This window comes from Aulonocara stuartgranti, assembly GCF_965226115.1.
Source record: "Aulonocara stuartgranti genome assembly, chromosome: 18".
NCBI lineage: Eukaryota > Metazoa > Chordata > Actinopteri > Cichliformes > Cichlidae > Aulonocara > Aulonocara stuartgranti.
The window spans coordinates 8,340,679-8,363,484 of record NC_138954.1 but is presented as its reverse complement, the minus strand read 5'-3'; the positions used below and the strand labels follow the sequence as shown (position 1 = coordinate 8,363,484).

General features: G+C 40.8%; 2 protein-coding genes across 11 annotated transcripts in view; one reads left to right on the top strand and one right to left on the bottom strand.

Moving 5' to 3' along the window:
* Positions 1–22,806, bottom strand: part of LOC309693456 (contactin-associated protein-like 4) — a 162,462-nt gene that overhangs the window by 39,965 nt on the left and 99,691 nt on the right. For all 9 annotated transcript variants that reach the window (XM_082512663.1, XM_082512659.1, XM_082512658.1 and 6 more), the window contains 3 exons: positions 22,364–22,535; positions 6,441–6,547; positions 4,062–4,181 (listed from right to left, as the gene is read on the bottom strand). In XM_082512663.1, the coding sequence (XP_082368789.1) occupies positions 4,062–4,181; positions 6,441–6,547; positions 22,364–22,535 (399 nt within the window). The remainder of the gene's footprint in view (positions 1–4,061; positions 4,182–6,440; positions 6,548–22,363; positions 22,536–22,806) is intronic.
* LOC309693465 (uncharacterized protein) lies at positions 7,612–13,443 on the top strand. 2 transcript variants are annotated; one of them, XM_082512687.1, is made up of 6 exons: positions 7,612–7,859; positions 8,760–8,820; positions 8,932–8,976; positions 10,564–10,719; positions 10,923–11,015; positions 11,942–13,443. In XM_082512687.1, exons 4-6 carry the CDS (start codon positions 10,648–10,650, stop codon positions 12,254–12,256), a joined length of 480 nt encoding a protein of 159 aa, XP_082368813.1. In that variant the 5' UTR covers positions 7,612–7,859; positions 8,760–8,820; positions 8,932–8,976; positions 10,564–10,647; the 3' UTR covers positions 12,257–13,443. The 2 variants fall into 2 exon arrangements, with proteins under 2 accessions (XP_082368813.1, XP_082368812.1); XM_082512686.1 differs by having other exon boundaries at positions 8,932–8,980.

Genomic DNA, 22,806 nt, shown 5'->3' with positions numbered 1-22,806 from the left:
TCCCATGCAAACGAAACACATGACGGGTAAGCAGTCGTGCGGTCTCCATGGCCGTGGGAAGCTTGGGTAGAGCTATGAAGTGGGCAGCTTTAGAAAAACGGTCTACGATGGTAAGTATGACAGTGTTGCCTGCTGATTGCGGCAGTCCGGTTACAAAGTCCAAAGCTATATGGGACCACGGCCTGGACGGAGTCGGCAGGGGATTGAGCTGTCCAGCGGGCGGCTGATGAGATGGTTTATTCCGGGCACAGGTCGCGCAGGCGGAGACGTACTCCCGAGCGTCTTTAGTCAGAGAGGGCCACCAGAAGTAGCGCTGGAGGAAGTTGATAGTGCGGTGGACCCCTGGGTGGCACGTAAAGCGGGCAGTGTGGGCCCATTGAAGTACTTGAGAACGTACTGATTGAGGGACGTAGAGCCGTTGGGCTGGCCCACCTCCCGGATCCGGTTCCGACACCTGAGCCTCCCGAATGGCTGCTTCGATCCCCCAGGAGATGGCGCCCACGACACAGGTGGCGGGGAGAACGGGAGCGGGCTCAGTGGTGTCCTCCGAGACTGAGAACTGACGGGACAGGGCATCGGGTTTGACATTCCGGGAACCGGGTCTGTAAGAGATGGAGAAGTGGAAACGGGTGAAAAACAGGGCCCACCTGGCCTGTCGAGCGTTGAGCCTCTTAGCTGATTGTAGGTATGCCAGGTTCTTGTGGTCTGTCCAGACGAGGAAAGGCTGAGCCGTGCCCTCCAACCAGTGCCGCCACTCCTCCAGGGCTAGTTTTATCGCCAGCAGTTCCCGATCCCCGACGTCATAGTTTCTCTCTGCAGGGGACAGACGGCGGGAGAAGAAGGCACAAGGGTGGAGCTTACCGTCCTTCCGTTGCGACAGAACCGCTCCAACCCCTGAGTCGGACGCGTCGACCTCGACCACAAATGGCTGCGTGAGGTCGGGTTGGATCAGGATGGGGGCTGAGGCGAATCGTTTCTTCAGTTCTTGGAAAGCTGCCTGAGCTTCTTTGTTCAACTGAAAAGGAAGCTTGGGAGAGGTTAGCTGGGTCAGCGGCAAGGCAACTCGGCTGAAGTCCCGAATGAACCGCCGGTAAAAGTTGGCAAATCCAAGGAAACGTTGCAGTTGGTGCCTATTAGGAGGTTCCGGCCACTCAACAACGGCTTTTACCTTCACAGGGTCCGGGCGGAGGTTTCCTTGGTCGATTATGTACCCCAGGAATGCAACGGTGGAGACGTGGAACTCACACTTTTCTCCTTTGACGAACAATCGGTTTTCGAGGAGTCGTTGCAGGACCTGTCTGACATGGGTCTCGTGCTCGGATTGGTTTCTGGAAAAGATCAGGATGTCATCTAGATAGACAAAAACAAAACGGTTAATGAAGTCTCTGAGCACGTCGTTCACCAGGGCTTGGAACACCGCAGGGGCGTTAGTGAGACCAAAGGGCATGACAAGGTACTCGAAGTGGCCGAGGTGGGTGTTGAAGGCGGTCTTCCACTCATCGCCCTCACGGATGCGAACCAGATGGTATGCGTTTCGCAAATCCAGTTTGGTGAAAACAGTAACCCCCTGGAGGAGCTCGAAGGCAGAACTGAGGAGCGGCAGAGGGTATTTATTTTTTACTGTGATGTTGTTTAATCCGCGATAGTCAATGCATGGCCGGAGGGTTTTATCCTTCTTTTCGACAAAGAAGAAGCCTGCCGCGACTGGAGAGGTGGAGGCCCGAATGAGGCCGGCAGCCAGGGATTCCGTGATGTACTTGTCCATAGCCGACTGGTGGGTAAAGGAGCTCCCGGGAGCAGTTCGATAGCACAGTCATAGGGTCTATGCGGAGGGAGTGACTGGGCGCGGGCCTTTTGAAACACCTCAGCTAGGTCGTGATAAACAGAGGGCACATTAGTTAAATCAGCTGATTCCAATACCCCAGAAGAGGGCGTTTCAACGCTTGGAGGCGAGGCTGCTTTAAGGCAGGTCATGTGGCAGTCCTCCCCCCACCCAGTGACACGCCCCTTTAGCCAATCAATGTGAGGGTTGTGCTGTTGTAGCCAAGGATGGCCGAGAACTAGTGGAGTGCGAGTTGCTTTAAACACCAAAAAACAGATTTCTTCAGAATGATTGCCAGAGAGGGTGAGCTCGACAGGCTCCGTCACCAGAGTGATGTCTGGAAGGCGTTGACCTGACAATGCCGTAACACGTAATGCATGAGGCAGGGGCTCCAATAGTAACCCAAGTTGCCGGGCTAACTGACAGTCAATAAAGTTTTGTTCCGCCCCAGAGTCGATTAACACCGATAGGGAGCGGCTCTTAGAGTGAATGGAAAGCGTGGCCGGTAGTGTTAAACGGGGAGGAGCTTCTTCCTGGCTCAGCTCGCCCACCAGTACTCCTACCATCACTGGCGGGCGCGCCCTTTTGCCCGCGAAGGGCAGGTAGCCACAACATGTCCCCTGTGACCACAATAGAGGCACTCACCGGCGGTAATCCGGCGCTGACGCTCCGCCGCGGTGAGATGGGAGCCGCCCAGCTGCATGGGTTCCTCTCCGTCCCCGCTCTCGTGAGTCCGGGAGGGGCCGGCATCTGCCATGGCGCCGGTGCCAGAGACTCCCGCAGCCTCATGGAAGTTGTAGTTCCGCTGCGACCGGCGAGCCCGTAACCGCTCATCCACCTTAATGCACAGGGACATTAGCTCATTAAAGGAGGCAGGGAGATCACGCATGATTAGCTCGTCCCTTAATTCTTCTCTGACATTGTTCAGCAACGTGCTCCATGGCGCCTCCTGATTCCACCCTGCCTCTTCTGCCAGAATCCAGAAGTCGATAGCGTAATCAGACATGCTTCTCCTACCTTGTTTGAAGTTGAGGAGACGGAGAGCAGCGGCCTCTGCCCCGGTGCCTGGGTTAAACACATTCTTAAACTTGGAGAGAAAGTCAGCGTAGGTGATGACAGGATCAGAGTTTAACACAACCTGGGCCCACTTTAGTGCACGGCCCCTCAGAAGTTGAACTAAATAAGTGATCTTCGCCCCATCGTTGCTATGAAAACGCTGCAGCTCGCGAAACGTCAGAGACACCTGAGCCAAAAATCCGGCGCATTTGTCAGACTCACCCGAGAATGGTTCCGGTGTGGGTAAAGGTCCGTCAGACGGCGTACCGACCCGCGGTGAGCTACCTGACGCTACGGCGGGCGGTGCCGCCTGGGGAGCCGGGCTGGGCGGCTGGGGATTCCCTGGTTGCGCATTTCCCTCCAGCGGTATTAACTGCGCCACTGCCAGGGTCAATGCGGCGACATCCTGCCGTAGCTGCCCGAGCATTTGTTCATGGCGGACCAGCGCGGCTTCCTGGGCGGCCAGAGCCCGGCCCACGGGGTCCTGTCCTGCTGAGTCCATAATGGCTGGATCGTTCTGTTAAGGGTTCCGAAAGAGACTCAGGCGCAGGCCAGGGTTTCCCTTTAAGCGAAGAACAGTGCGTTTATTCACAGTGAACACAATCACCAAGTGGCTATGTACAACGTGCAGGGGAAACGGGTCCGGGTCGCCAGGGTCCGTGGGAAACAGGGTTAGGGGAAAAGGTGCTCCACACTTTCTGTACAAAAGCTCCTCCTCAGTCACTCCTCTCAGAATCCGGTTCCAAAAACGATGCTGATAGTTCAACGATCCAGCGAAGACTAGTGCAGACTCGCCATCTAAGTAGTGCAGTAATCAGCTGGGATCAGCGGCCGGTGTGGTGATGAGCAGGTGTGTGGGCCAGCAGCGGGAGCCCGCAGTGAGCATCGCCGTGGCGAGAGAGAGAGAGAGAGTGAGAGAGAGAGGGCGAGAGAGCAAACAAACCACAAACATATTGCCCAATAGAGGATTGACCAGCAGGGCACAGGGACCATGACATATATAATAATGAACAAGAAAAAGTTCTGTAGTATCATAACAGAAATAATACAAACATCAGAAAAAAGGCAAGGGGGTGCATAAGGTGCATTAAAAACAGTTGAGTGTCATTATTTATGTGCAATTATGTAAATGTTAATACAAGCAAATGTTGACTGATGATGGTAGTAAGTGTGGTTGTGTCACCTGTCATGTTGCAGTAGACCAGCTGCGGTTTGATTGGTCCGCTGCCGTCCACGTCGATATAAAAATGTCCCGATGTGTTGCCATTGTGTTTGTATGCCTCACAGGACTGTTCATACACAGCTGGAAGGAAAATAATGAGATCAACAACGTCAACATGCTGGCCCATGGGAGCTGCCAGGGGATGGAGATCAAAACTATGGAGGATTTGTTCTGGGGTTCTGCTTCATACGTACGTATTGCCACTGAATCAATGTCATATGATCAGAGTGAAGAAAATAATCAGAGGTTCTCATGAACTAAAGTTATATCCAGCCGGAGACGATGGTAATGACTAGTGGGAATACACAGTGAATAAATAAACTTCTGCTCCGTCTCCTTCTTTTTATGCTTGAGCCCATAAAGCAACACCCATATCTAAACACTTCACCTGTTTATCTCTTTTCCTCAACTCAAAGAAAATACTTTTATTTATCAGGATTAAAAAAGGCTTTCACAAAAATCTCTTTACAAGTCTTGAGGCTCTAACTTGAGATAACTGACACAGAACTAGAAGCAGGGACCACCTTATGTACATAAATGTATGTATTGATTCAGTATTTGGCAGTGTAGCATCATCGCCCTCTTTCCTTTTAATCATGCACCATGAAAAAGTGAGAAGTTTCCTGGACAGGCATCCCAGGAAGCTCTTAAATCTAAAACGCCGCTTAGTTGTCCAAAGAAAAACTCTTTGTTCTGTCACAAGTACCAATTTGCATCACCACCACCAACAAAAGGAAAAATCCATGTCACTGTAATTGTAGCACCCTCAGAATCACGAGTTTTGTAAACACTGGAGCTGGAGCTACCAGCTCGACAGGTCATTCGATGCTGCTTTAAAACCCCTCACGTGAACGATGGGGAGCAAGATGAGACTATTATGTAGATGAAAGCAGCACAACACACTATTAAGGGTGATCTGTCTTTCAATAAATAATACTGTCATAAAACAATAAAAAGGGAAGAAAAATGAACTGCCTGCAAGTTTTCAGTTATTATACTGTAAGTCATCCCGTTACATTATGTACAAGGTTTAATTATCGGAATTAAAGTTCTTTTTCTCTTACAATTTTTCTTCCAGCTTAATTTAATTAAAGCAAAGTTTCATCTGTCAAAACTATCGCACTGTCTTTTCATTAATATGAAAAATGCTTTTGGTTTTGACGAAATGGGAGTTTAATTATGCCACGTCAAGGCGGCGTTAACGGGGTTGTCACATTTGTGATTTGTGACAACTTGATTTTTTTTACTTTGTCTTCTGTTTGTTGTTTTTTTGTTTTATTTCAAACATGTAAATATATAATAATAAATCACCTTCCATATTTTACACAATCAAAGAGTCCAAAACATTAGGACATTTTGCTTAATAACTAGTTTAACACTAGCCTAAAAGGATGTGCGTCACGTCTCAGACTGAAAGTTTGGACCTTGTTTTTCACCTTTGGCCAAGACTCCCACAAATTGTATTACATGATAAGGTATAGGTAATGCAACAAGATGAAAGGAAACTAAAACAGTGTCGGATTAGGAACAGGTAAAAAAAAAAAGTGGTTATGATGGATAAAAGCATTAATCACATTTGTTCAGTCTCAAGGATGCACACACTCACGTCTTCTGATGAGTAACATGTATTTTTGAATAACTTTATTTAGAAAAGCAAAAGACTCATTTTAGAAGGTGAAAACTACGCATCAAGTCAGAAGTTCACAGTGCGATTAAAAACTAAAAGGATATGTACAGTAGCGAAGCATAAATATGATGACTAAATCCTGAAGCCATGTTTACTTTTAATAGGTTTATTGGTTTCTTATGGTTATTATCTGTTGAGGTGAATTAAACACAAAGAAAGCAGGGAAGCTAGTTAAATTCCTCAGCAGGGGAGTACTGTATGGCACCGGGTAGAGTGGTTACTATTGCCAAAGGTCCCACGTGTCCTTTTTCTTGTGTGTCCATGTTCTCCTTGTGCCTGTGAGTTCTCTGATTGTATTCCTTCCACAGCATACAAAACATGCTCATTAGGTTAACTGGTGATTCTAAGTTGACTGCAGGCATGAATGTATGCATTTTTATGTATTTTATTCATGCAACAGACTAGCAGCCTGTTGCTGGGACAGGATCCTGGATAGGTTTTCCCTATCCATCTATACATGGATGGCATACTGGAGTATGGTTTTCAGGACAAGCTATAAGTGAGACCTTTGTCTCATACATAGATTTACCCGAGATACAGTTTTGAATCAAAAATGAATGCTGTAAAATAAAGATTTATACAGCTATTCTTTTAAATTTTACAAATTCTATTTGTGGCTGTTATGACTTAAATCTGCTTGAAAGGTGACTCACAGCTGTGGCAGGTCGCTCCACTGTAGCCACTGTCAGAGCAGTTGCAGTGAAAGACAGTCCAGGACTGACTGCAGGGACCGCCGTGTTCACAAGGACTGGGAGAACACCTGAAACACACCGAGGGAGAGAAAAGTCGAGAAGATTATGAACTGGCACCCTGCTGGATGTTTGTGTGGGAGACAGTTGAACGTCTCTAAGGTCACAAAGCAAAAAAAAAAAAAAATGTATACATTGTTATATATACATACATACTGTGACAGCAGATTTGAAAACATCCATTTGTTTTTTGGCAGCTTGAACACTAGGAACCAATTTTAACTGCTAAAAACCTTTCAAATGGGACAAAAGCAGTTGATGCCAAAACATACCTTTCATCTGTTATTGTCAAGCGCATCCAACTTTGTTTTGTTTGAAACAGCTGCTGAAGCATCTTTTATGTTTTAGCCGAGTCACTTATCGTACAATGAGCGAGCAGACTCGAGCTATTTATGAACACTTTGACGGGAAAACCGACTGCCAGGATCAACTCTTTGACCTTTTGGAATTACTTAATGGTGCAGATGATACTAGATAATTATGATTGGCCAAAATGCTTTCAAACTCTCAGTATACTCAGTGTACTCTCAAAGCACTTGAAATTATTTTCACAATGACTCTGTTATATAAAGCTCTTTTGTTAAATGGACAGAAAGCATTTCAAATGTTTACTCATACATGTCACTCACTTCATGGTCAAATGTGTGTAGGAGGGTCAGGAAAAAAATGCAGAAAATATTTCACTTCGAATATTTGCAGGAGGTTCTATTTTCAATTTGGGTAACTTATTGTGGGAGGCTGATGAAGTGGGGGAAAAATAATCCGGTGTACAACATCTTTTGTAACATTGCGAAACAATTCAGCTGAAAGCTCATTTAGTAAAAGACAAAATATAATTTCTTTGCTTTTCACATACTTTCCTTCTGAGAGAAAGCATGCGCAACTGAGTTTAATATTTCTTTCCATAGGTTACAACTGGTTTTATAGGAACTGACAGTTATATAGACCTTTTCTAGTAACATATAACAATCAAAGCACTTTACCCTTCAAGCTATATTCACCAATTAACACACACTCAAAAAAGTCAACTAAGGCAGTTGTTTGATTAATTCAATAGACATTTGTCTATTTAACATGAACATATTGAGTTTAGGTTTTTAAATCATTATCAGTTGTTGGTTTAACATAAAATAACAAAAAGTTTAATGAACTAGATTTGCATTCTTCAGTTCAATTAAATGTAATTATTTTAAATCAACAACTCTAAAACCGATGCCTAGTGCGCATGCTCAAACTTCCCAAAAGTGAAGAGGCGGGAACGCGGAGAAGTTATATGTGTTCAGTGGACTGCCATTTCCCTCTGCAGAATCTTCCACAATACAGGTAAGTAATAAATAACTCAAAATATCTTAGTCAAACGAAGTTGTTTTGTCCATTAATTGTTTAACAATGTTTTTAATTCCAAATGTGTAAGTTGTCATTAGACAGCGGGAGTGGAGCAAATACAGTGAAAATCTGGTATTAGACGGTGCCAATCGGTACCGTCTAATACCTGATTTATAATCCGCTCTGGGTATATTTATACTATTATTAGCAAGTCCACTTCATTGTTTTTCTTTTTTTTTTTTTACCCGTTTTTGCAGTTAGTCTTATAGTGTTTTTAGCGGTTATTGATATGTTTAATTCAATATTTAACACGTTTGTAATTCACTTTCAAAGTAAATGAAGTTAGCTAAAGCTAGTATGGTTGTCTCATTGAACTTCTACCTAGCTCTGTTAGCATTCACTTTGGTTTTAAATGACGGTTATTGCAAGACATGGTCTTTGTTCACTTTTTTTATCATCATTTGCATTTTTTCTTTCTTTCTTTCTTTCTCTCTCCTTTTATTTTAAGCATTCGGCCTCTCACAGTAATGCAAGTTAAACTAGCATGCGCGATTTGCTAAATATTAGCTGTGTCCAAATTCAGGGGCTGCATCCTTCGAATTGACTTGATGCTAGTGCATGGGAAAAAGAGCATAAACACGAGGTCAGAGGAAAAGGCAATGGCGGATAGTTATGAAAATTGCCTGTCGGACCTATACCGCAACTACCAGCATCTTTATTGCATAGTGTGAAACACTGCTATTACATTTGGCAACAGATTGGATATTTATCTGTGAATTTTTTATTGCAAGAGGTATTTATATGTATTTGTATTTTTTTTATACATTTGCAACAAAGTAAAAAAAAATCCACTGTGGAATTTTTATAAAATAATTTTTTCTGTTTTCTTTACCATAGTAACACCACAAAGAAAGCTGACCCCTTTTTCTGATTGTTTGTGCCTCCTCTTTAATACATGGTAAGCCTTTTACCATCATATATTTTTTATGATAGTTTTATGATTTAATCAAAGTGAAAAAAAGGTGCCAATAAAACTATCCTTAAAACTGCTTTTCTTTTTTTCTTTCAGTGACTTGTATGTGGCAGTGCAAGCGTTGTTCCATCAGGGAGAGTAGTAGGTACAATTATTGAAACACTGTACAGGGCTCGCAAAATGGCTAGCCCGACGTCCCAGGGCTAGCGATTTTTCCAGTCGGGCTACCAAAATCTATCTCTGCCCTGCCCGTCGGGCTGTCATAAGAAGGAAAAATATATGTCAATGCTTCTGCATTCTTTCGGAAATGTAGCTGGGTAATTATGTCATTGGCATCGGTGAGCCACTGTCAATATGTGACATATTGAAATCGCGTTTGAATTTGCGCTTGTTTTTTTGCTTTCACTTTGCAATCGCGCGACCTGTGTATAGAGAGCGACAGCACTGATCTGTGAGTGATGATAATTTGTGCACCAATTCCTCTGACATCGTCTTATCAATCGTTAGCTTACTATGCAAACATGACAAGTGAAATCTCCCGCAGCAAGCTTAAACATGTGAGAGGTTGATCGCGCAGACAATCGCTGAGTGTTATGTGAGTGCGTGTGTAAAAGCAGCAGGATATTAATTGTAGTTCTGCTTAGCCAAATAAGACAGGTCAGGGTGAAGAAGTGACAGCCAAAGAAAAGCTTACCACAAAACGGAAAAGTTATGACAAATCAGACTATAAGGCAAAAAGAAAGTGCAGCTTTATGGTTTCATGGACAAAAGAATTTCTGTGGCTGCAACATGACGAGCTATATAACCGGGGCTGCACATAAGTGGTCCGCAAGTGCGTATTTGCTGTCAAAATAAAAAACGCGCACAAGATAAGAAGTTGCAACGCGTGTTTGCATACATAAGATTTTCTGGAGGAGGACATATTTGTTTAGAACTCTTAAATATGTCGAAGAAGCTCCTTTAAGCAATTACTTTGGTTTTCCTCCACCTCCAAAGAAATGTCAGAAGGAGTCCGAACCACAAAAGAAGCGCGTATTCTCGCAAAAGTGGTTGCAGGAGGTGAGCTGGCTTCAAACAAATGATGAACACACAGATGTGGTGCAGAATGTGCCGTGAAAATCCCACTCTAGCGGACAAAAACAGTGCCTTTTATATGGATGCAAACGTGCGTTGCAACTTCTTATCTGTTGCGCGTCTTTTATTTTGACAGCGAATGCGCACATGCGGATCACTTATGTGCACCCGTGTAAATAACATAATGTTCTGCCGGGTGTGTTGTTGGTTTTCCCTCGATTTCTGAGTCGACAAGCGCCTTTGTTACTGGGACCAGTCATTTTAAGAAAGGCCCCCATTAGAAATGGATTATTGCTCAGTCTGCAATATCTTTCCCAGAACAAACACCAATTGCAAATAATATACTAAAAATAAACCTGAAAAATCTGTTTAGAACAGCATACTGTGTTGCAAAGAGTGAACTACCACTGGTGCAATTTAGCAGTCTTTGCAAACTTCAAAAAGCAAATGGCCTAGATCTTGGTTCCACTTGCCTCTTACTTGTGACTTTAGTGGAAATTTCAAATTCAGTATCTGACACAGACTGATTCATGTCCTACACAGACAGCACTGATGTCTGCATGGTCTTCTAAAAGCAGCTTTAGTCAGCTTAGATGTGAAGTGAGTGAAATATACAGTTGCGTTTTTAATCAATGTATTTGTTCTCTATTGCAGATTGAGAAGGAGTTTCTGCGAATCACCACAAAGCCTCTGCTATCTACTTTCTTTGCCGAGCTTGACCAATACGCGCCACGCTTAATGGAAATCTTTCTGACCAAAGGAGGGACACGTGGAAAGAAAATAAGAGGTCTCATGCTTGCCATCTCCAAGGTTTGTATTAGGATTGAGTAGACTTTGTCATAGGCAGCAAAAATAACTTTTATTTGGAGATGAAGTTGTCAATTTTGTTTCAGCTTAACAAGTGGTACATGCCAGGTTCTAACCTAAAGAATAATTATGCAAGTTAACTGATTACCCTAGCTTTAAGAAAAACAGACTGGTTTTGGCTCATATTATCTCCTCCTCCTCTCCAGCATGACAACATCCATACCAGACGAGCATGCATCTTGAAGTCTTTGTGCATCCACCTAAACGAAGACTATGAGAAGTTAATAAAGGAGTACTTGGTGAGCCATTGTGACAGCATGTTGTCTGTAACATTCTCATACAAATTGTGACGTTGCCTCAAATGCAAATCATTAAAATTAAAATTTTGAGATTAGCAACAAGACACCTGGTATTGGGGAAAGGATGTCTTGAATACCAAACAGTATTAAGCGTTGCAATAAAGAATTTCTGGAATTTGGTATTGGAAGGAAAGAAATTTATGCCTACTTAAACTTGATACACAAACATACAATGCATTTAACATGCATCAAGACTATATTGCTTTTGAATCTGTACTTGGATTAAAACAAGTCCTGTTGTTTTTTCATTGTTATGGTCATCAGTATTTGTAAATAGAAATGTCTATGAACTTTGAGCTGTTTAGTACTAACACTTCTATACCTGTTTTATTTTAGCAGCTGAGTTAGCCTTTTCTCGAGTCCTGTCCCCCTAAGTTACTCTTGCTACGTCCGACAAACAAATGGTTTCCTCTGCGCACCAATGGGTACCCGAATGTGCGAGCAGACATGCTTCATAATGTTCGGTACATTTACCTGGGAATGGGGCCATACACACTGTTTAATCCATTCACGTTGTTTTTGACTTTGTGAATGGAAAGAACACAACTCCTCCAGACACAATCTCTCGGCGTATCGGTGGGCACACCGCTTCTCCATCTTGCTTGAGGTTAATGTTTGTCAGACACAGTAACGGTTGCTATAATGTGTAATTGGACAATGGCCCGGTGAGAGGTCAATTATGCCACCTCTTTTGACATGAGAGGTGTATTTTATAATTTATGTATTGGAGTAATTACTAACAACTACTTTAGTGGTGTAATTTTCTGTTTATTACTTTGACTACTTGGATTTTATGAACAGCATAGAAACAGTTGTTTAAACAATCTCTTAAATTTTACTTTGTTGTCTTATACTTTTTCATGTAGGATACGGACAGCGAGGCAAAAAGCTGCATGGAGCAAACTGTGATGGGGGTGTACGTCATCCAGAAGGAGGGTGCTGAACCTGAAGATGACCCAGAGGACGTTGGTGTCGTGATTGAGGGTGTGGAGGCTAACACTGATTTGGGTAACATTGCACAAGCATGTGCTCTGTTGTTTGGACTCATATACCGTTTGAACCTGAGCTACCCACCAGAACTTAAATGCACCTTTGAAGTCCTCCAGAAGATACTTTTAAATCTTGATGGACAAAAGCTGTCTTCAAAGGTACAGTTTCTGAAAAACAAGCTTATGGGGTGAGAGCACTTGAAAATGACTGATAGGTCTTGAATGGTTCATTGGTGCAATGGTGATTTCCAATATATAATGTTAATATTTGAGTTGTTTATATTTTTTTTCTTTCATTTAAAACATTTTTTTTTAAGTTTTTGGATTCTCTCTGTTGGGCAATTCACCTTTTATACAGCACTGCAGATGATTTTTGTTTGTCCTTATATAGATGGCTCAAAATGGATCAGAAGTACTGACAGAAGTACTATGTTGTGTTTATGTATCAAGGTCCTGTAAAGTTTAAGACCACTGCCACCTGTTAAGTTCACTGTATTATTGTTTCCATTTTGCTTGCTAGCATGTTTTAAAACACAGCAAAACTATATTGCTAGCTGTGGAGGACTGCAACCAAAATTAAAAAAATAAATACAGAAATATAAAAATTGGTCAAACTAATAATTATTTCAATGAGATACACCAAACAAATATAGATTTTCATCACCTATGGAATTTTTTGTTGTTGTTGTATTGCCCCCAAAATATTTCTAATTATTTTATTTTATTTTTCCAAATTCACACAATTCGATTTTGTCACATGTTTTAACTTGCCAAGTGGGAGATGTAGTTTTATCTTTTAGTTTAATTTTTTAAAATGCAGTCGATATATTGAGCAAATTTTGCATCTGTTTTTAGTTGTGGAAGCTTTGGTTCCAACATATTACCTATGTAAATAAGTATTCTAACATTTTACCTTTTGTAGTGGCATAATGCTTGCAGGTGTACAAAAATGGTAAGCTTTTATATTGTCCACTAAATCCAGTTAATAAAGATAATGTTATCATAATCTGATTGTGACTTTTTTTGTAAAGTAGTGGGTTTCTAAATGTGTAACAAATGTAAACAAATCTAATTGAAATAATTTGGTTGAAATGAGTGAAATCATTGCCTTGATTAACAAAGTAGTTGTTGAAACAACAAGATTTAATTCTGTTTTCCTAAACTTTTTAAATTGTGTAGAATGAATTAAAACAAATTTCACTCTACATACTTAAATAAATCACTTCAAATCAATGTAAGTATAGTATGTTGATCCAACGTAATCTGATTACATTAAACCACCAAATGCTAAATGTGTTGGTTTGACATGATCGAAAAGGGTTTATTGTACTTGGTTAAATTGTGTGCAAAAAGGGTGCCATGATTAAATTGTGTTCATCCAACAACAGATTTTTTTGAGTGCACCCTTGTATGCATCAGTGCAATTTGGGGTGCAGTGTTTTGACTGAGGATAGTATGCATGCAGGATGGATGAGCCAGGAGTCAACTCTCTCTCTGACCTTCCAATTAGAAGAAAACAAGCTCTATCTCTTGAGCCATAACTGCCAAAAATCCTTTAATTCAATCTGCATCCTTAATTTTGCAAAAATAAGTCAAGGCTGGGAAAACATTTCCTCCCAAAAAGTCAAAAAGCAGATACTTTTCTTTCAGACAGATTTTTGTGATTTGGTTACTAAACATGTGTTGACAAGACTATAGTAAGTCCAGCGATGCAGACACTATACTGCTATACTGTGGTAAAGAGGTAATCATTAAGGCATAGCTGGCCCATACACATTCCTTCCCTTACCTACAGTATGGCCACAACTTTGGGTGGAACAAATAAGCTCACAGTGTCAGGGGTTCATGTAGTCTGATCCTTAGGATCCGAATACATGCTGCATTACATTAAATGGAGCCAAATGAGGTGGTTTGAGCATTTAACTAGGATCCCTTTTGGATGCATCTTTGCTGAAGAGTTTCACAGCTGGCTTGAGAAACACCTTAGTGTTCTTCTGGAGGAAATGTAGGTGGTAGCTGGAGAGAGGTGAGTGCTGCCCACAGAAATGACTTTGGACAGAGGGTGATTGTACAAGTGTGTGCATACATACATGCATACACTTGCTATTTTTTTTTTTTTACACAAATAATAAAAGAAACCCCAAAATAAATATTGTAACTACATAAAATCTCAATTGTCCCAAGGGATTCAACTCCACCATCTTGAACTGCAGCTGTTAATGTGCATATGTGAGCTCAGCACCATCTGAGGCAGCTTCTGGTTGGAGGGGCCCTCCAGGTTGCAGCAGATCTACAGAGCAGAGCAAGCAAGCATACCTGTGTGAGGTGGGTGTGAGAAATGCTAACAAATTTTGTTTAAAAAAAATTTAAGCATAAAAACAACAAAATGAAAAAGAAAAAAAGTGTTCAGCCTTTAAAAGAAAGATAAATAACCAAGCCTGGTCAGGTCTTTAATGTTTTGCTTTATCGTGCTTTTGCTGTGGCTGCTCCAAAGTTGTGGAAAGATCTGCGCTTGCACGTTAGACAGGCCTCTTCTCTTTCTGAGTTTAAAACTCTTCTTAAAACATATTTAATCGCTGAAGCCTTTGTTTAAGGGGGTTGACTCAATTTTGTTTTAACATGTTTTATTTTAGTTTAGTTATTTATTTTTTATTTTATTTTTATTTTTACTTTGCTTATGCTATTTCCATATGTACAGCACTTGTGAACTCTGGTTTTATGTTAAAGTGCTTTATAAATAACGATGGTATGGTATGTGGATTTGCACAATTATAATAATTGCACAAATCACTCAAAAGGAAAAATATTCTCTCAGTTGTGTTAGTTTTTTCTTTTTTTCTAATAAACACTCAGCTCCACTCTGACTGGGATAATATATAAAGACATCACGTACACAACTTTGAGTAGAACAAATAAGCTCTCAGGGGTCAGGGGTCCATGTATGCAACAATATAGATAGAATGACAGAAATGTTGGAACAAGGGGCGGGTTTTTCATATAACTAAAGACATGTAGATGCAGATTTCTGCATACTGCCATTTTGTCTTGGAAATTTTTGTTAATGAAGTTTATTTTTGAAGATGTGGGATTAAACATGATGATCATGAAGGTGGTGACAGAGATGAAGACTTAGATGAAATGGAAAAAGTACAGGAAGAAAGAAAGCACAATTTAACTTCTACCCTTCCTAACTGAAATATCCCAAGCATCATTTGGCACTCTTCAAAGAACAGAAAAAGAATGCAGACACAAAACATCCTCTACTCCCCCAGTGCACACAGGCACATGCCTGCCCTGCACATATATTATGACATAACAGCCTCTGGCAAACACTTTCTACACTGAAATGCACTGTCACAGACAGATAATTGCAGATAGATGACCAACAAAGTTGTCTACAGACTGCAAACAACCTTATATAAAACACTTCCATCCTCTGCATTCATACTTAGCCCTAAGGCATTCAGGGATTGTCTTTACTCAGTAAATCAGGGTCCAGGAGCCCACTACCTCACAGAGCCTCGTGAGCCACATGACCATTTTAACATACCAAAACCAAACTCCACAGAGATTCCCATCTTTTCTCAGACTGTGTTTTTATTGGCGGTCAATAAAAACTTTAAAATGTGTTTCAACCAATTCTTGTTTTTAGTCTGGCCCAAAATATGTTTTGCCAGTACTCAGTAAAATGCCTATTTACTAAAGACAGGGATTATTTTTCACTCAATCCAAGTATTTTCACTTATAATGAGGAAAAGAAGAATTTACTGAAAACCCTTTGTCTTTTGTGGCCTCAGAATCTCATCTCTGCTTTTTGTGGATGATGTGATTCTGTTGGCTTCATCAGCTGGTGACCTCTAGTATGCACTGAAGCAGTTCACAGCTGAGTGTGAAGCGGCAGGTATAAGAGGTATCTCCAAGTATCTCTGAGTCTGAGGCCTTGGTTCTCAGCCTGAAAAGGGTGGAGTGCCCACTCTGGGACAGGGATGAGTTGCCCTCATTGAAGAAAGATATTGGGAGCAGGGCATTTACAGACAGATTGGGCTGCATATCCAGTGATGCCAATGCTGTACTGGTCTGTTGTGATGAACAGAAAGCTGAGCATAAAAGCAAAGCTGTCATTTTACCAGTCCATGTCCTTACCCTCACCTCACCTGGTCATGACGTCTGTGTAGTGACTGAAAAAATAAGACTGTGGAAACAAGAAATTAACTTTCTCTAAAGGCCTCTCCCTTAGAGATTGGGTGAGAACTTCAGTCACACATGAGGGACTTGGAGTAAAGCCACTACTCCTCCACATTCAAACGGAGCCAGCTGAGCTGATTCTGGCACCTGGCTAGAATGCCTCCTGGATGCCTCCTGGGTGAGGTGCTCCAGGCATGTCCCACCGGGAGGAGGCCCCAGGGTGGACCCAGGACACATGGCAGAGATTGCTTCTTCTGGCTGGCCTGAGAACGCTTTGGTGTTCTCCCGGATGAGCTGGAGAGGGAGGTTTGGGCTTCTCTGTTCAGGCTGCTGCCCCCAAGACCATGTAAGAAAACGATTAATGTATACACAGCAAATCGCTCTAATATACAATATTTTCCACAATATTAAAAATACTTAGAGGAGAAGTTTACAGTATATTGATCATTTCATTGCAAAGCTAACACTCCCTGGTTTCACTATAACTATCATCACTATGATAATGAAACACACAAGTGCCCTGAAGAAGCACACCATATCTCCTTTCTTATGTGTTAAGCTGAAATTAGCTGGCAGCTCTGGTTTAAAAAAGGTCTTCAGTTGATGTTGAGCTCTTTATGGGCTTTCGTTCCTTTGTACTATTAATAAAGCACTTCCTCACACCTTCCTTAAAATAGTATTATTAGCCACAGCAAACAGCTTTGCTGCTGGCAGAGCTGTTTGCTTTTGACACCAAAACGCACACACATACAATAACACAAAGAGTATACAGTAATAACCTGCTCTGAAGTATGACCACCACATTAAAGCCGTGTTGCCGAGTCCATTTTCCACCTGACTTTACAGTACGATATATCCCACGAGGCCAAAATTCAATCAGCAGGATTACAGTGAGGGAACATATGGTTGATTATTTTCTCCTGTCTTTATTGGAAAACAGATTTTGTTTATAGTTTTGTTCCAGTGAGCAGTCAGATCTGTGGAAGAACTGTATTCTACTGAATAATAATGATAATAATAATAACAATAATACAGGAACAGCACAACATTTAATTAAAATCATCCAAGCAGACGCTCCTTATCTGGCAAGGGTGTGTGGTTTGTACAATATTTGTGGGCAAGCTTTACATTCAGTTCACTGTATTTGCAGGAGGAGTGTTTGTGCTTCTGTGTGTGTGAGCGTGTGTGTGTTTGTTCCTGTTCCCTAGAGGCTTTTATAATTGTTGTAATTGTCTCATTAATTGTACTGCTATTTGGTGTGCCAACAAAACAATAAATGAGTGGTTCTGCTTTCCCTCCTTCCCTCCTTCATCTGAGTCTCTCCTCCTCCGAGGCCCCAACTCTGAATCTAAACTGTCACTGATGACATAAAGCACATGCTTGCACGTAATTGTATCATCTTTCCATCAATTATTGAAAATATGTATCATGAGGTGCAAAATAGCTCTCGGTTCAGTTCTTTTCAGTTTAACTCAAAGTTGCATTAGCCTCGTAATAGGTAATAAATATTCTGATTCTGGTAGTTCATCTCAGCGCTGCAGAAATTTATGGCATCTTTTAGCTCATTATTCTTCCTTAATGTTAGTTCATTCTCAGTGTTCTCATCAGCATTGTTTTAATTACAAGCAGCTTAAACTGAATGGAAATTATCTGTTTTTATTGCTCCCATTCATATTGAACTCAAAGGAAAATTTCAACATATCTTAGGAAATCAAAGGATATCTTATTGTTGTGTACCCACAATAAGATATCCTAGATAGCATGTGAAACTGGTTAACAGGTAATGTTAACATGCAAATTATTTGCTAATTTCAATTTTGGGGCCATTTTCTTGGAGTCAGTGTCAGAAGCTTTTACATCTTCCCTGAGATGATGCAAATGACATGTAGTTCATGTAACTCGACATTTTTACCCGCACTGCATTAATTGCATGGCTCAAGCAAGGATCAATAAACTAAAAGTGGGAAGAAAGCCAGAAACAACCTATTCTGGACAGAAGAACAATAATGCATTCCATAACCGATGGCGTTAACAGCATGCTAATTTCAAATGTAAAAATTCACTTATAGGTACACTACTGAATTTTAATCTCTAAACAGTTTTATATGTAATATAGTTCACTAAAAACAGCTTTAGGCGTGACCTTGATTAAAAAAGAACTTTTTCACATGAGGAGTTTCTGTAAAGTAGATATTATCGCTGGGGTGTCATAATTGACTGGTTAGATGGATCTAATAATGGATGTGTACTGGATGTGCTATCAGCAAGCTGTTGGTCATATATTGAACTTGATTGGTCCACTGCCTAAATTAGTTTAAAGCTCAAGAAAAAAAATTATATTGGCAAGGAAAAAAAATGTCACAGCACCTATTTTACATCACTGGTTTCCACCAATCATTTCCTCTTAATAACTGTGTGAGTGTGAGTGCTTGCTTGGGTTTGCTTGTATGACTTCTGAATGGAGAAATGTCTCTTTCTAAGCAATAAAAAAACAATAAAAATATTAAAAATATATCTAAAAAACAGTCTTCCACACCATTGTGTTTCTTATTTGACACAACATGACTGGAAACTTTTTTTTTTTAGCTTTCCGTCTACGTAATCTATAATTATAATATAAATATTAGGGGTGCAACGATATTCGTATCGATATTGAACCGTTCGATACAGTGCTTTCGGTTCGGTACGCATATGTATCGAACAATACAAAATTTGTAATTTATTTTATCAACTTTCCTTCTGACTATGCTGTCTGTGTTGAGCGCTCAGTGAATCTGCGTTTGACTACTCCGCCTAGGGTCGACAGTGCAGCCTAGGCGGAGTAGTCGAACGCAGATTCACTGAGCGCTCAACACAGACAGCATCGTCAGAAGGAAGAGCGCAGGGCAAGCTAGAGAAACAGAAGTTAAGCTCGCCTTACAACATGGACCTCCCCCACCCTCATTCAGATCTGGCGTTTGGAATTATTTTGGTTTTCATGTGACGTATGACCCTGAAGGTAAGCAGTCATGGACTAAAGTAAAACAGTATGTTGGATGTGCCATGCAATGCTTAATTACATGGGTGGGAACTAGTGTGTTAGCGCAGTTAGCTCGTTAACGTGTTGGCCGTCTAGCCCCATGCACGGGCGATCGGCGGTAGCTCGTTATTAATGGAGATTTGCCGTGTTGTGGCGTTAAGGTCATTTCAACGAGATTAACCTGAAAGCACTAGTGGGAACACAACGAATATGACTGCACATTTACGCCGACATCATCCTAGTGCAAAGACAAGTGGAAGCAGACAAAAAAAAGCACGCATGCTACTAACTTTAGCCGAGTCATTTAGACAGCTGTTTAATATGCTGCTGAGAATATAGCCCAGAAGAAGCGGATAGTATAGCTTTTATTTTGGAAAGAGACATCTCTCTGTAATAAACTCTCTTTTCCAAAGATGAGTGATTCCTCAATCAGATACAGGGCTTGCAATATCGCTAGCCCAACGTCCTGGAGCTAGCGATTTTTTTCAGTCGGGGTACCAAAATCTATCTCTGCCCTGCCCGTCGGGCTATTGTAGGAAGGAAAAATATATGTCAATGCTTTTGCATTCTTTCAGAAATGTAGCTGGGTAATTATGTCATTGGCATCGGTGAGCCACTGTCAATATGTGACATATTGAAATCGCGTTTGAATTTGCGCTTGTTTTTTTGCTTTCACTTTGCAATCGCGCGAACTGTGTATAGAGAGCGACAGCACTGATCTGTGAGTGATGATAATTTGTGCACCAATTCCTCTGACATCGTCTTATTAATTGTTAGCTTACTATGCAAACATGACAAGTGAAATCTCCCGCAGCTTAAACATGTGAGAGGTTGATCGCGCAGAGAATCGCTGAGCTTATGTGAGTACGTGTGTAAAAGCAGCAGGATTTATATTTGACTACGATGACCTGGATGACTGAGAACCTTCACAGACAGATATATATTTTAGTTCTGCTGAGCCAAATAAGACAGGTCAGGGTGAAGAAGTGACAGCCAAAGAAAAGCTTACCACAAAACGGAGAAGTTATGACAAATCAGACTATAAGGCAAAAAGAAAGTGCAGCTTTATGGTTTCATGGACAAAAGAATTTCTGTGGCTGCAATATGACGAGCTAAATAACCAGGGCTGCACATAAGTGGTCCGCAGGTGCGCATTCGCTGTCAAAATAAAAAACACGCACAAGGGTTAGGGTTAAATTTAAAAACTGTTCTTTTGAGTTAAAATATATATATTTATAATTTTAATAAATGACAAATTAAAAAGGCATGAACATTTTTTTTGTATCGAAAAAATATCGAACCGTGACACCAAAGTATCGAACCGAACCGAACCGTGAATTTTGTGTATCGTTGCACCCCTAATAAATATATGATTTTAGCAAGCCCCCTTTTTTTAATAAGAAATTGCTTATTATGTTTCGTGACAACAGCTGCAACCCTGCTAAATGCCATCACATTCTTATTATGCTGTATGAAGTAAATGCCTTAAATTGTTTGCCTTTTATATATTGCATTACTTGCACTAAACTATTATAACTGTTTGCGTTTTCAGCAGATGACACCTGTTGTCACTAGGATGGCCAAGTGATTTAGGTATCGCACTGTTATGAACGTTTCTTCTTGTGGCTCTCGGTCTCACGCCTGGTACAGTAAAGGCCATAAACTAAAGTTCCACTTGATAAATGGTCCTGTCACGTTACTGTAATAGAGAGTTCTGCTTGACAAAGCATGTATGAAGTTCAGTGGGGGCTTTTTTTCAATTAAATTATAAAGAGATGAAACAAGTGGTCTTACAACCTCTGGCAAAATTACAGAATCACCACATGTGGAAGATGTTCATTTAGATTTTTTACTTTGAAGGAAATAAACTAATGACATAGCTGATCATCTATGTATGTCTATGTATGTATGCCTATATATATATATATATATATATATATGCATGCATTAAATGCTATATTGGTATAGATGCTTTTTGGGTGCAGATATAAATCAAATCAACATGCAATCAATTAGGCCTTGTTTACATAGCACTTCTCAGACAAATCAGATGCTATTGAAAGAGCTTTTCAAGTGATTAGGATGCCCTCCTACAACAGTCATGTTTCTGATTCATGTTTTAGATTACATCAGGCTTATAACTGTCCACTTTTCTTCTTAGAGAAGTGAACATATCATGCATTAACAAAACACACAATTCTTTGTGCAATCTGTCTTGGCATTTATTTAATCTCAGTGTTGCTCAGTTGCTCCTACATTCCAACCAAACACTGGCCCAGTCCCATCTCCACCTAAAGTCTAATCACTAAGGCCTAATCACTTAATCCTCACAGACTTAACTGACTCAAGAAGCAATTGACATAAGACCTTGAGGGTTCAAATCACACCTCTGGTATAAGTACAAAATCTCATGCAGTTATACTTATATGTGGTATAGAAAACATAATGTGTTCCTAAGATTTAAATAGGCCAGTGGTACCCATATTATAGTAATACAGATTCCAATTCTTTGAGCCTATCTCAGCTAAACAAACTGCTAAGGAAAAGGTTTGAGTCAGTCTTAGTATTTTTTCTTCTAATCATGCAAGTATGTAAGTACATAATACTTTGAAGTGGAATTTAAAAGAACAATGTGTCATGCCACATTGGTTGTAAAAAAAAAAAAAAAGGGGAGACAGTATTATGTTTTTAAAATACATTTTTACCAAACTACTAAAACTTTCCATGGTTGGCTTTTACCTGATATTCTTGCCAGGAAAGTGGTTATGAAGGCAACACAGTTAAGATGCAATGGACAACAATCTTTGTGGGGTAAAATCAGACAGAATTATTTTGAAATAGAACATTTTGGTCCCTATTCCTACCAGAAAATGTCACTGTCAGCACTGCAATTTTGGACAGCTTGCAATTTGTACACCAAAGCTTCACGATGATTTATTCTATGAATAACTGCTGCACTTGTAACAGACTGCACTCTGACATAAATATTTCCAGATTATCATTTTTCATATCTCTGCTAAATATCAGAGGGCTGCGTCAGAGCTAAGAGAAAACACTAATGTGCCTTAACAAAAGCAGAGTTTTTGAAAACTGACCTGTCAATGATTCCACAAATGTCAATCTGCAGGTTGCTGTAGTTTCCAAGTTGCTTTTCCTGCACCTTAATCAGGTCCAGGTTTTGATTGTCCACAGTAAACAAACGCATGCAGCCCTGGAAGACACTAAACAGGTTTCTGCACTTCTGACTGCCATCTTCAACAGGACAACCTGAACAGAAGAGAATCACAGCAGATGGCAAGAGTTAATAAAATAAAAGTGCACCAAAAAACAAATACAACAGATTTGTAGAGATGAACTGAGATGTGTATTGTATGTGGAAAACCCCCCTAAAACATTGCTGTATTGTGATGCAAACTGTGACTGTAACTGACTAACTAATGCACTGTGGACAGAGAATTCTATATATTTTTTGGTTTATTACAAAGTTTCTACATTTTATGCTCACTGATGCTTGAGTGGGTATAATTGCATGGAATGA